The 13,874-nt window shown below is 51.4% G+C and overlaps 1 protein-coding gene and 1 long non-coding RNA gene across 2 annotated transcripts in view; one reads left to right on the top strand and one right to left on the bottom strand.

Annotated features, from left to right (window-relative positions):
* Positions 1–566: 566 nt before the first annotated feature.
* The window catches only part of CCDC69 (coiled-coil domain containing 69), a 36,541-nt gene continuing 23,233 nt past the window's right edge, over positions 567–13,874 (top strand). The window contains exon 1 of the mRNA XM_033855071.2: positions 567–759. Within this exon, the coding sequence (XP_033710962.2) occupies positions 712–759 (48 nt within the window). The 5' untranslated portion in view covers positions 567–711. The remainder of the gene's footprint in view (positions 760–13,874) is intronic.
* Positions 6,233–9,773, bottom strand: LOC141278344 (uncharacterized). The gene is made up of 3 exons (XR_012330919.1): positions 9,501–9,773; positions 8,499–8,574; positions 6,233–7,662 (listed from the first exon to the last, which is right to left on the bottom strand). It is a non-coding gene; the product is annotated as an uncharacterized lncRNA (long non-coding RNA).

Raw genomic sequence — 13,874 nt, 5'->3', positions numbered from 1 at the left:
AACATCGATTCAAAATGGATAGAGTAGAATATTACAGGTGTTTGTGAGCTGGAAGGAGCTGTGGACCCAGAAGTGGGGAGGCATTACAATTTAACTTCCCATTATTATGTATTTGTAGGGAAATGGTTGGAAGCTTAGGTTCTGGAGTTAGAACTGGATTTTTATCTGGGCTCTGATACTTACTAGCTTTGTGAGCTTAGGCAAATCACATATCGGAGCCTGATTTTCCTCACCTGTAAAATGGAGGAACTAATACCTTTGTTGCAAGGAGATTGCAAGAAATCGAAATAATATGTGCAGAGAAGCCGGGACAGAGACAACTCAATAAATGGTAGCTGTTGCGTTTACTAAATAATTGTTTTAATTTTTTTTTTCCTGGCCTTTTCTCTGCTGCGGACCTGGAAAGGAATCCATTGATCGTAGGGATCTTTTCGGCCCTGGCCCGAGTTTTCTATCATTTACAAGGATTCTGGTCACCTGCTCAGGCGGCGGCTCCGCGCGCCCAGCCGGCTTCGCTGAGGCCGTGATTTTCGAGTATTTACGGCGCGCGGCCGTCCTAGCTCCCGCTCAAGTCTGCGCTTCCAGGTTCAGTCTCAGGGTCTCGCCGGCAGCCCCGGCCGGCGGGCGCGGAGCCGGCAGCGGGGCCAGAACGGCAGGGTCCTCTGGGGGCCCCGGAGTTGGGAGGCGGCGTCCGGGAGTCCCCCGAGGAGGATGGGCTGCGGAGACAGCAGGCTGAGCTGCTGCAAACCCCCCAAAAAGGTAAAGGGCGCCGGCGGAGAAGTTTGTCTTCGGAGGGGAAGGAGGGTGCGGAACCACTCCGCCTCAGGGGACCCTCGGTGCCCCGGGTTCCCTCGGGTCGGCCGGGGATGCCGGACGCAGAACAGCTAGAGGCCGGCGCGGAGGGAGGCGGGGAAGACTCGGCCGGGCGGCGCTCTTTCCCTCACGGCCCTGGGCTCAGCCGCGCGGGGCAGCCGAGTTTACAAACACGGCCCCAGGGCCCGGGAAGGGCAGCTGATTCCGGCTGGCGGGCTGGGGAAATGTCTAGTGCCTATGGCAGGTGCCTTTCCCTTCGGTCTGGGGCTGCTCGCTGTGTGGCCGTGGACATGTGACTCGACCTCTCTGGGCCTTGGGTTTTCCCACCTTTAAGAGGCAGATTATCTCTAGGGCCGCTACTCGGACGCAGAGTGGTCCACGGCTTTACATCATCGGCATCACCTGGGACCTGTTAGAAATGCAGAATCTCTGGCTGTGCCCCAGACTTACTAAAATAGAACCTTTTAACAAGATGCCCAGGTGATTACAAGTTTGAGAAGTGCTGGTATAGAGCCTTTTCAGGCCCCGGAGCCGGTGCATGTGGGCTGTCCTAAGGGTAGCTGGGAGGGGCCAACGAGGGGGGAGATTTACCGCCTTCTGCTCCCCTTCCCTCCCTTCCTGTCCCTCCCCCAAGGGGCCTCCGAGCTGGGGCAGGGCCCAGGAGACTCTACTCGGGTTTCTTGCAGTGGGACCAGCTGCCCCTTGGGTTCTGACAAGCCCAGAAGGTTCAGAGTCTGGAACCAGAGGACACCCTGAGGTACAGAGAGGGAAGGGAGGACCCTCAAGTCCTGAGCCTTTTTCCTACGACTGCCTGCCCTCCAGCCAGGTGGGAATAGGTGGTCCTATAAACTTGATGATCAGTCCCCTGAGACCTCAAGAGCCCCCCCCCCCCCAACACACACACACCCTGTGACACTATTTAGTCATTTTTCATTGAACTTGAGTGTCTGCTGCGTTGCCTGTGCTTGAGCACAAGCTTTTCTACTTATTGAGAATGCAGGACTGTCCCCAACCTGGGTGATTCTATTTCCTGCCCTGTGCCTAGTCCAGGGAGAAGAGTTTCTGTCCCAAGTACAGTGCCTCCTCCGCTTTCCTTGCTCTTCCTTTCTTCCCAGTTCAAAAAACCTCACCGAGCTCTGACCCAGAAACCCTCCTGTCTTCCCTGGCTCCAACAGGGAAACTGAGGCTTGCCTCCATCAGTGGAAGCAGAGGCTGGCTGACGGGATGATGCGCACATAAACCTGAGCCTGGCTTGAGACTTAGAACAAACTTGTGATAGGTGGGCATGATCCGCAGTGTTAATCCTAGCTCTGCCACGAGCATCCTGTGTGACCCCAAGTAAGCCATTAGTACTCTCTGGGCCTCAGTTTCTCCCTCTATATGGAGAGGGAGGGCGATGAGCAGGATGATTTCTAAGAGTCTGAGAATCTGTGTTCTCTGCACCGGTGTTCTCTGCTCTCTCAGTCTGCAAAGTGGGCCAAGGGTGAATTCCATCTACACAGTGGTGGGAGGAGACTGGAGGAGGAGCCCTGTTCCAGGCCTTGACTCTTCCATAGTCCAGAAGAGGAGACCACAGTGAGCATGGGTTCCCCGGCCTCGTGGCCTTTCTGAAAGCCTCGCCAGCTGTCCCTGTCTGTCCCTGGCACAGCCTGAACTGGACCCCCTGTCTCAAGCTGTGAAGGGCAAGGGAAGTCAGCAGAGACTATTCCTGTGGGAAAGGGCCTTGGGTACCACCTGGGCTGATGCACCCAACATACAGATGGGAGATTAAAGCCTGGAGAAGGAAGGGTCTTGACTGAGGTCACAGAGCAACTTAGAGTAGAGCCCAGGTGTCCAGTCCCCTAGCCCAGTGTTCTTTGTCTCTGCCCCTACTCGGTGCTTCCAGTGGCTTCTTGTTGATTCCAAAGCCCTTTGGCATTTAAAGCCTTTACCCTGTTGCCTCAGAGCAGCCTGGCTTTTCTTCCTGCCCCAGCAGTGCCAGGCCCCTGCCCCTGAGTGGCAGGATTTATAAGCTGATTTTGTTTAAAGTTCACACCCGTTTCCATCCCTTTGTGCTGTGCTCCTGCCCAGTTTCTCATCCAAGTGCCAACCCCTAGAAGGCGTGAGCTTCCAAGCTCATCCCCAGTAGGCTCTCAGCCCCCTGGGGGGGAGGGGGCCTCTGAGGATGGGATGTACAAAAATGAGCTCAGACCGCAGGAGGCTCAGGTCACGACAACAGTGACTCACCCTGAGTGGCAGTTGACAGAGTACTTTCACATCCTGCCGACCTCACGGCAGCCTGGAAGCCAGGTTGAGCTGCCGAATCTTCCCCACTTTATAGGGGAGGAGACTGAGGTTCAAGGGAGGAGTGATGTCCCATAGCCAGCTGGTGGCCAAGCTTTGCAGTGGGGCCTGGTTTTCTGCCTTCCCCGGCTAGTGCCCACTGCCCCGCACAGAGCCCAGAGCAGGTGCTACATAAATATTTGAGTGAGTGAATGAGGGCCACAGGAGAGCCAGACTAGGGGTTAGCCCAGGGTGCAGCAGGAGTATCTCATCCAGCTTTGAGAGATGCAGGAAGGCGTCTTGGATGAGGGCTGAGCACGCCGTGGCTGAGTGTTGAAGGCTTGGTAGGAGTTGCCCAGTCGAGGTACAAAGGTCAGTCTGAGCAGCGGCTGAGCCCAAGAAGCAGAGTGACAGTGCTGGTTGTGGAGAGTGGGCGTGGCCAGCTGTGAGGAATGAGGCCGGCGCTCTCAGCGGGGACTTCGCTGGCTAGGGACGGGCTTGACCACTAGGACTTCTCAAGGTCCCTCCAGGGGCCAGGCCCTGAGGGCTTGCTGAGTCCTGTGGTCAACAGTGCCTGGTGGCCTTAGCTGACCAGCCGTCCTAGATCCCACGGAGAGGCCTGACCTGGGGCTGTTACGGGGACTTTTGGGGAAAGTTGAAATCCTGGTGAAAAAATGAGTGAGGATGCCTAGCAGGCTGGATGTGGCTACCGAAGAACCACCTGCATTGTGTGGTCCTTCCGAAACCCTTTCTGGCAGAGACTGTGGCTGATGTGGCCACATCCCTGGGAGGATTTGGGAGAAGGCCGGACGTAAAGGGGAAGGGCCGAGGAAGCAAGCCCACGGACTTGCCTGTAGGAGTGGCATGGAGAGTACGCAGGGGCCTTCCATCCCCAACAGGTTACCCGTCTGGGCCCAAGGTGGGGAGGGACAGCTAGTGCCTCATGGTCAGTCCCCTGTATGTGTGCCTGGTGCCCCCAGGGCTTCAGCTCTGGCGCCACAGCTCTGAGCAGCGCATCAGAGACCCTGGCTCAGCACTGCTCCCGGAGACATGCCTCGCGCAACAGGTTCTCTGTGGTCAGTAGCCCTTCAGGAGGGTTTCCATTGTAGCAGGCCAGGTGAGAGGCAGAGATGCAGAGATGCAGAAGTGAACACCATGGGAGAGCCTGGCACGGGCACAGCTAATTCTGAAACAAAACCATAGACACTAAGGACATGGGCTTTACAACTGGGTCCACATATTCATTTATTAACTCAGCTGTCCGACTCTGGGCCAGGTGCCACTTCAGTCCTGGCTCCGTCATGGATCCATTAAGTGACCGTGGAAGGGACTTGGCTTTTCTGTGCCTCAGTTTCCTCATCTGTAAAATACGTGTGATGTTAGCTCCTGAGTCATAGGGTTCTAAGATTAGATGAAAGAATGCATGTAGTAGAGCCCCTGATACACCAACTGGTACGTGGCACACCCTCGATAAGACAGAATGTGGGTGAGAACATCACCGCCTGGATTGTACCCAAGGAAAGCAAACAGGGTTGCGGAAGACAGGGGGACGTTAACGTTCTTGGCAGGCTGTTGGGTTAGGAAGATGAAGCCTGGAGCCTGGCCACTGCCTTCCAACCTCTGAAGTGTTGTCAAGAGGCACGGGCACAGGGCACGGCCTTGTTCTCTGGTTTCAGGAGGCAGAGTTGTGGCCAATGAGGGGAAGCTCCAGGGAGCCAGATTCTACTTCTCACCAGGAAGAAGGGTAGTGAGTTCCCCATCCTGGAGTAGTTCAAGCAGAGGTCAGCTGCGATTGTGGCAAAAATAGAAGAGGGGACGCAAGCCTCGGACGAGAAAGCACTTAGGATTCCACTCAAGACATCTCATTATTGTGATGACTATAATGTTTGAGGCAAAATTTCAGAATTTGGAAAAGTATAAAGAAGTTTTAAAGTCGTTTTTAATCTCACCATGAAGAGGTAGCCTCTGTGTACATTTCAGTGGCATTCTTTCTACTGTTTTCCTCCATGTATGATATATGTGAATGTGACTATTTTTGCAGAATTGGGGAAATATTTTATCTTATTTATTATTTGATATATATTTATGCATTTGTTTTTTGGCTGTGTCGGGTTTTGGTTGCAGCGTGTGGGCTTCTCTCTAGTTGTGGCGCGAGGGCTCCTGAGCTCGTGGGCTCTGTAGTTGTAGCGCGACCCTGCGGCGTGTGGGATCTTAGTTCCCCGACCAGGGATCGAACCCGCGTCCCCTGCATTGGAAGGTGGATTCTTAACCACTGGACTGCCAGGGAAGTCCCTGGGAATATATCTTAAATGATTATATTCTAGTTACTTAATATTTTGTTGGGGGCGTTCTCCCATGTTAAATGGTCCGCGGAAATGTGATTTTTAATGGCCACCTAATGTTCCGTGGATGTTCTGTGGCTTATTTAACCAGTTTGGACACTTGGTCATTTACACTCCCCACTCCTACCCACCCTTGTGTTTTCCTCCTAAGCCGGGAGACTGTGCCTTTTTGTCAGAGGGGAGAGGTTGGGGGAGGGAGGGCCTCCAGGGAGAGATGTCATCTTGACTGGGTTTTGAAGGTGAATGGGGGCCAGACACTTGTGTCAGGGTGAATGGGGTACACAAGAGGCAGGGCCCCGGACACCTGGTCGGTAGGAGCAGGGCAAATCTGACCTTTGAACTTGCTTTGCTGAGGGTAGGACAGAGGGTCTACGAAAGGAAACTGCCTTTCCCTGGCACTGAGTCCTCTGTCCCAAATATTGTGGGGACGTTGCTGTGTATGTGGCCTCTGAGCTTTGCCCAACCCCCCAAATGATGCCCCCCCACACCGGAAAAATCATCCTAGTTAAAGTCAATACAGGCTTCCATATATATGACCTCTGACAACCTTGTGAGGTTCAGTGCCAGATTTCTATGTTATAAAGAGACATCTGTGCCCTGTGCCCTGAAACCCATCAGAATAATTCCTAATAAATCCTTGCCTTGGACACACAACCTTTGGTAACACACTTTCTGCACATGTACATGTTTTTTAATTCTGTTCCTTTGTAGCTGAATTCCCAATCAGCTAGCATAGGTCCCTGAGAGCCTGAGATGCCCCCAGGCACCTCAGGACTTCCACTGCTGCCTCAGTTGGGTGTTGAGTTTGGGGCCCATGCTTCATGTCATCACGTGTGTTTTTTAATTATAAAAAGGGCCGAAAAGATAAAACTTCAAATTGTTCATCCGGAAACAGGATGCCATATAAGTCAAGATGGTGACACTCCTGGTAGGAGGGGCTGCCACTAGACATCTCAGTGTTCATAGGTTGACTAGTAAGCAAAGGTCTGAAATCTACCTGAAAAAGAGTTCCAAGAGACCTCAGTGTAACATTCATGAGCATTCATGTTCAAAAACCAAACTTGGAAAAAGTTGGGTAGCCCCCATAAAAGGAAGAGTCTGATGGATGGCCTGAGTCCTGGCTCTGACATCTCGGGGTGCACTTGGGTTTCCCTCCTCAAGGCCTGCACTTTGTCCTCTCAGTGTCCTCCACCCTCAGAGCACTGTGAGCCACCCCGGATGACTGATCGACCAGGGACTGGGCCAGGAAGGGAGCAGGACCTGCAGGTGGGTGCAGGGGGAGCTCCCAGGGCCCCGCCCCAGGCAGAGAGAAGGAGAGAGAGAAAATGAGAAATTCCACCTATCTTTAGCATAGATAGATCTAAATCTATCCATCACCCGAAGACAAGCCATCGACTTCTCACCAAGTAAATGTGAATCCTTAAAAATCATTTATCTTGTGTCACTTTATTTTCAAATCTGAATCTTCCAGAACATCTAGGCCAAATGCCTCACAATACATCCATCCCACACCCATGCTTTCCCCCCAGATACATGATGTACAAACTGACCTACTTCCAGTTTTCCTTCCTCCCCAGCAGTGAAGTTCTTTTTCAGAGTGTACAACGAACCTTGTCATTTCTCCACCACCCCGTGCAACCCTACCCCCTGCCCTCTCCTTGAGAAAACAGCTCTGACATCAGACAAGTTATGTGTAATCGATTTTTTTTATGTTTGTTTATTTGTGGCCGTGCCACGTGGCCCGCGGGATCATAGTCCCCTGACCAGGGATCAAACCCGTACCCCCTACCGTGGAAGCACGGAGTCTTAACCACTGGACCGCCAGGGAAGTCCCTTTAATGGGTTGATTAGTGTCCCTACCCAAACTCATGTACACCCAGAACCTATGAGCATGACCTTATTTGAAACAGGGTTTTTGCCAATGTAATCAGTCGAGATGAGGTCATACTGGATGATGGTGGGCCCTAATCCAAGGACTGGTGTCCTTGTAAGAAGAGGGAACTTTGGACACAGATACACGGGGAGAAGGCCGTGTGATGACAGAAGCAGAGATTGGAGTGATGCAGCTACAAGCCCAGGAACGCCAAGGATTGCTGACAAGCACTGGAAGCTAGGAGAGAGGGATGGAACAGAAGCTCCCTCAGAGCCTCCAGCAGGACCCAACCCACCCGATACCTCGGTTTGGGACTTCTAGCCTTCAGAACTGGAAGAGAATAAATGTCTGTTGTTTTAAGTCACCAACGCCCTAGGAAACATATATTTTAAGGTTAATTACTCCCCACCCTCTCTCACCCCTCCCCCACCCTGCCACCAGTAGAAATGGGCAGGAAGAGCCCAGTGCCTCCCCTTTGGAACCATGGCTTGGCAGAAAGGTAGGGAGCACTGCAAACAAGGAGGTGCTTGGACAAGGCCCAAATGCTGTTGGACACCAGCTGCAGCATCTGCAGAGGAAAGCGCACTGGGCCGGGGGTCAGGAGTGGGTCCCACTCCTGCCTCTGTCACTAGCTTGCTGTGTGATCTCAGCTGGTTCTGTCCCCCGGGCCTTGATCTCCCCACCAGTAAAATGATCGCCATGGCTGCTTTTAGGTTCCAAGAGAGGTATTTATTCTGCCTGTTGTTGTTCATTGTACGCAAGTCAAATGTGAGTACACTATTGTTTGAAAAATTCTAAGAATTTAGGCAAAACTGAAGCTTCCCCTCCTTGACTGCAATAATTCTAGTCCTTTCTCTAGGGATGATGACTGACTGCCATCAGTGTGCGCTTTTCTAGGTAGTTTTTCCTGTGCATTTACGTACAGTAGAAATAGTTTATTTTGCCTATTCATATTCTACCAAATGGCTTTCCACTCTTGTTGGTAAATTCCTACTTGGTTTTTTTAAACATACGAGTGGCACTGCCTAGTGTTATATACCTTAGTGTATTGAGCTGGTGCCCCATTGTGGATATGAGCCTGGTTTCCAGCGTTTCCCTGTTACAAGTGACCCCGCCCTGAGCACCCTGGAGGAGCCACTGTCCTCGCTAACGGGTGCCGGTCTCTGCAGGCCGTGCTACGGCAGGGTGGGGGTGCTTGCCGCGTGTACCTTGCGAGGTGGCTGCTGGGCTCTGTCATCTGCTCCAGGCACTGCAGCGCCCCCTTTTACATTCTCTCCACAGGAGCTGCTCAAGAACAGAGGGTGGTATGAAGGGTTCAGGACATCCCCCAGACCCTCCTGAGCAAGGGCTCCTCCTTCCTTGTCCTGCAGAGAAGCCCTCTCCATGCAGGGGCTGACAGCTGAGTGTGTCCAACTGTCAGCTCCGCCGTGCCTGGAGCCAGCGAGCGTGACAGGACTGATAGGGGATGAGGTGTCAGGGTGACCTCACTCTGCCCCTTGTTTTCAACCCACAGCATACCAAAACCAGAAGGACCCTGATGTATCCCATTGCCCAACTCCATGCCAGAGAGAGGAGGAAACAGAAGCCCAGAGAGGGGAGGGTGCTTCCCCAAGGTCACACAGCATGCAAGTAGCAAGTCAGGGGCCTGACTCTGGACTCCAACTGGGGAGTTTGCCATTGGGTTGCTGAGACAGGTGGATATCCAGCTGTGTATCTATGCCCTCAGCCCGTCCCTTCCCCCGCTGTGGCCACTGACACCGTTTTCTGTCCCACTCCTTCAGGGTCCTTCTGCCTGGCGGACTGACCCAAATGCTGGAGATGGTACCGAGTGCTCCTGCCAGCTCCAGGCGCTCTCAGGCGAGCAGAGCTGGCAGACCCCCTGGGAGGCTGATACGGGACAGGAAAAGGTGGGCTCTCGGGAGGAAGGAAGGGGATGTGGTATACTAGAAACCCTTTCCTAGGCCTCAGCCCCTCCATCTGTGAATGAGGCGTTGGGCCCTGCGCTCACTGTCTGCCATGGGTGGGCTCAGCAGGTGCGTGGGAGGGAAGTGGTTCTGTCCTCCCCTGAGATCTCTTTCGTCAGCTGGTCAGATGGGAGGGATGGAGGCCACATCCGCCCCTGACTTGGGGTGTTCTAGGGGCATTGCAGGTATTCAGAGAATAGGCGGGGCCTCCTGACACAGCTGAGAGGTACTGGCTGGTGCTCCTACCTTTCATTCGGTTGCGTGGTCACGTCGGTATGTCCCCAGGCAGGCACTGGCTGATGCTGACGCCGTCATGTGTAAAATGAACAAGTTGAAGTAAATCTTTGGCGTCCCTGGCCGCGTGAAAGTGAAATCACATTCAGGCATTGCTTTGGCAAAATACTTCTGCCCATCTTAGAGATGGGGAAGCTGAGGCCTGTGGTTATGGTGTTCTTACATCCGAGGCTCTGTAGTTTGGGTGTGAACGCTAACATTTCTCAACAGCCCTGAATATTTTGGTCTTGCCTCTCCCCCACCCGAAGTCCTGGAGGGGCCCCTTGGGCCTCCGCCTCCACAGGCCTCCGCCGCCACCTCCTTCCTGCCTCTACCCTCAGCCAATGGGCTCTGCTGTGGTTGTTCAGATCCCGAAACCAGTGGTGGTGCCAGGGGCCCCACCCACGCTGAGTTCTGACACCGGAAAGCAGCTCTGATACTGCAGAGGGTTGTGACATGAGTCCCTTGAGGCTCAGAATCCCCTAATCGTTTGGCTACTTGGATCAATCTGGCGCGTGCACGAAGGACACGGAAGGGGCTCCGCCTCGAGTCTGGATTCCCTTTAGGGCTCTGCTCCCTGCTTTGTGGCCTCTGACAAGCACTGCTCACCTCCCCTCTGGGCCTCAGTTTTTCCATCTGGAAATAGGAGGTGAGGATTGGAATAAACTGTCTCCAGGGGCCCTTCCATCCCTGTCTTCTGGGTCCCAGTAAGCCTTCCTCAGCTTACTGGGTGTGACAGTAAGGTGGGTGTGACAGAACTATGCGGCCAAGGGAAGCCAGGGCTGTGGTTTGTGGGGATGGCAGAGGGGCTGGTGAACTCTTAAGGGTCCTTTGATTACTAAATTCTCGAAGCTAAGCAGGATTAATGAGGCCATAAATCACACCGTTCAATCAGAAATACACAATGCCTAAAGGCCCATGAAGAAGGTGGAGTGATGGTCCCTAAAGCAAGGTTAGACCAAGTGTCTTCAGGAAAGGCCGAGCCAGCCTCAGGGCTTGGCTTCCATCCTAGCGGGATTCCCAAGGGAAGGAATAGCTGGGAAGTTTCTATCCAAGTTGCTTCTGCCTTCCTCATTCTTTCCTGATGAGGCTCGGAATTTGAGGGAAGTGAGGAGTCTATCCTGGACTCTTCAGTATGAGACTATGAAAATTCACCCCAAAGTACTGCAACCTGAATAATACTCAACAGAGCCCCCTGGGACTCTGTTAATGTTGGTGGGTTTTACGTACCGCCTGCACTAGCTAAACACTTGATGCTTACCAGAGGTCTTTACTTGTTGAACATCAGGGATATTTTATAGAATTATTGATGGTTGGAGTTGAGGGCCCTCTGAGATCACTCAGTCAGTCCAACCTGCAAAATGAAGTTTGCCTCTTCTTGTATGCTACCAGTGACAGAGAGCTCACTACCACCACCCCACCCTCCAATAAGGCAGCCTCTCTCTATTTGGGACAGTTCTGAGATTCTTCATATTGCACTTGAAACTTCTAGTCCTTGGACACCATCTTGCCCTTCAAGGCTGTGGACTACACACTAGCAGCTTCTACCTCATGGCAGTCCTGCAGAGGTTTGAAGACAGAGTCCAGAGTTTTTTCTTTTTGTTTTTGTTTTTTGGCTATTCTCGAGGCTGATCAACTATTGTTAACAGTCCCTCCTGTCACTTGGTTTGAATCTCCTACCACATCCTGTCAGCTACTCTTGCACACCTTCCATTTGGTCAGTTTACCCTCCAAAATGCAAGCATATTCGAGAGGGTCTCACCAGGCCCAGTCCGAGCTTGCCTGGTTTCCTCATGGCTCTGGGCCCTGTCCTCATGCTCTGCCTGGATCCTGTCTGCTTTCGGAGCCGTGTTCTACCGCGGACCAGGTTTGCTTCTGGTTGACCCCAGAGCAGAGCTCTGGTCTTCTTGACAGCAAGGAGCTGGGCCCCAGAACGGTGCATGTTACCAAGATAGAGGGGCCCTGTTTCCAGCCCTCTTAGTTGAAGGGCTGCCCTGGAGCCCAGAAGGACTGAGGAGAACGTCTGTTCCAACCCTGACCCATCACAGATAGGTCTAGAGAGGGGACAGCACTTCCCTCAAGTCACACAGTGAAGCTGGAACCTGGGTCTCCTGGCCTCTCTCCCAGTCCTGGGTTCTCCCTCTATCCCGTGCTGCCAGCTGCCACCTCATAGCTTTCTTCGCCCAAGTTTCCATTGACACAGGAAGCTGCCATTCCTCTTCCAGAGCTCAGACCGGATGCCCCTCCCAGTCTGAGGCCTGCCTCACTCTGCTTTTGGAAGGGAAAATTTTTGTGGCCCCCTCCCAGCTCCTGTCCTCTCCCACTGCAGGGTGAACTCTGCTGCATGACCTCTGAGGAGGAAGTAGCCAAGGCCCCACCGTGGGAATTTTCCATGCAGTAGTTGCTTATCGATTCCCGCTCAGCTCTGGGCTGTGTGTCCTCAGGCTTTGGCGAGCCTCAAAATCACCTGGATGGGTTGGTAGATCAGAGCTTCCCAGCACACACACACCACCCTCGGATGCTGTAGGTCTAGAACTGGGCCTGGGAGCTGTGTTAAGCAAGGACTTCAGGTGGTTCTAATACAGGAGACCCTCTATTAGGCCTGGAAATTCCTAGAAATATTGTTCTGGGCATCATAACAGATACTGGGGCAAATCCAAAGTCGATTTCAAAAATGGTCCCTGTCCTCAGGGAGCCCCTTGGACTAGCAGAAGTACAGGTAACTGGGTAGCTACTCACATAGGTGTCTGAACAGGCCCTGGAGCGTAGCGCTGACAGGAGCTAACTCAGCCCTGGGGAGAGACCAAGTAGAAATAATATATGAGCGGGGCCTGGAGGCCTGAGAAATTATTGACCATGTGTCATGCTGGGATGGTCTTGAACACACGGTTGTGCATCTTGTGGCCAGGAGCACAGTAGGTTGTTTTGGTTTGGTTTTGGCCTAGCAAATTGGTCAACATGAAAAAAAAATTTTTTAATTAAAGAAAAAAAGACACTAGTCCATGTAGACAAGGTTGCAGTGAAACTGGCCTTCTGTGTGTTATTAGTGGGTGAGTTAATTGATAGACCTTTCTGGAGAGTAGAGCCAGTAATTTTATTTTATTATTATTATTTTTTAATCTTATATTTCTTTTTTTTTTAAATTTTATTTATTTTTGGCTGCATTGGGTCTTCATTGCTGCACGCGGGCTTTCTCTAGTTGAGGCAAGCGGGGGCTACTCTTCGTTGCGGTGCCCGGGCTTCTCATTATGGTGACTTCTCTTGTTGCAGAGCACAGGCAGAGCCAGTAATTTTAGATGTGTGAAAAATTTTATAAATCAGTATGTTCTCTAAAGCATGATTTGGAAATTAAAAAATGGAAATAATGTATATATTCAACAGTGGATTTTTTTTTTTTGGCTGTGCCACGTGGCATGTGGGATCTTAGTTCCCCAACCAGGGATCGAACCTGTGCTCCCTGTATTGGGAGCGCGGAGTCTTAACCACTGGACCACCAGGGAAGGCCCTCAACTTTTTTTCCCTCAATGTGAAAAAAAAGAGATGTGGATTTTTTTTCACATCTGGATTTATGTTTATTCACATGTGGGAGAGAATAACATTTTACAGTTAGATCACAAATATCAGAAAGCTACTCAAAGTGGGAGCTTCATAGAAATGTTAGAGAGTGGAAGGAGATACATGAAGGCATTATTTTTTTTAAAAAGCAAATTCCTTGCGGTCAACATATTCTTGCAAACTATTTTGAAAATGAAACACTCAATTAGATATTGAGTAATATTAATGATTTAAAACCAGTGGAGGTTGTATGGATTAAAAGACCATTCAACTGTGGTTTGTTGATTAAATGATTAAATTCACCTGTAAGGATGTCATACTCAAGTCATTAAAATTAATATATTTACAGAATATTTAATGCCATGTAGTAAATGCTCATATTTGAAAAAGTAAGATGTAAGAAAGTATAATATTCCAATAATGAATAAATATGTATTATTTATTACCACTATAATTGGAAGAAGATGTTTACCAATATTTAAATATTAAGAAAATGGAGAGGAGAACAGTGGAGTGTGGACAGATTATGAGTGTTGAATGTCATTCTGAAGGAGTTATCCTGGGGGCAGGGGTACCATCAGGATCTGGAGACTCAAGCACAAGGCCATGTCCTGCCTAAGGTCTGGAAGCTGTTAGTGGAGAAGAGTTTTCCACCTTCTGTGGTGGTTATTTGGGAGAAGACAGTTTCTCATGAGCTTTATGAACTTTTTTCAGGCAACCTGAGGCCAGTGGCAGCCCAGAAGATCTAGGAAAGCGCTGTGCATCTTTGCTCTTGCCGTGCTTTTCAAACAT

This window comes from Tursiops truncatus, chromosome 3 (genome assembly GCF_011762595.2).
Source record: "Tursiops truncatus isolate mTurTru1 chromosome 3, mTurTru1.mat.Y, whole genome shotgun sequence".
Classification (NCBI taxonomy): domain Eukaryota; kingdom Metazoa; phylum Chordata; class Mammalia; order Artiodactyla; family Delphinidae; genus Tursiops; species Tursiops truncatus.
The sequence above is the reverse complement of the archived record's forward strand: the minus strand, read 5'-3'. Positions and strand labels throughout refer to the sequence as shown.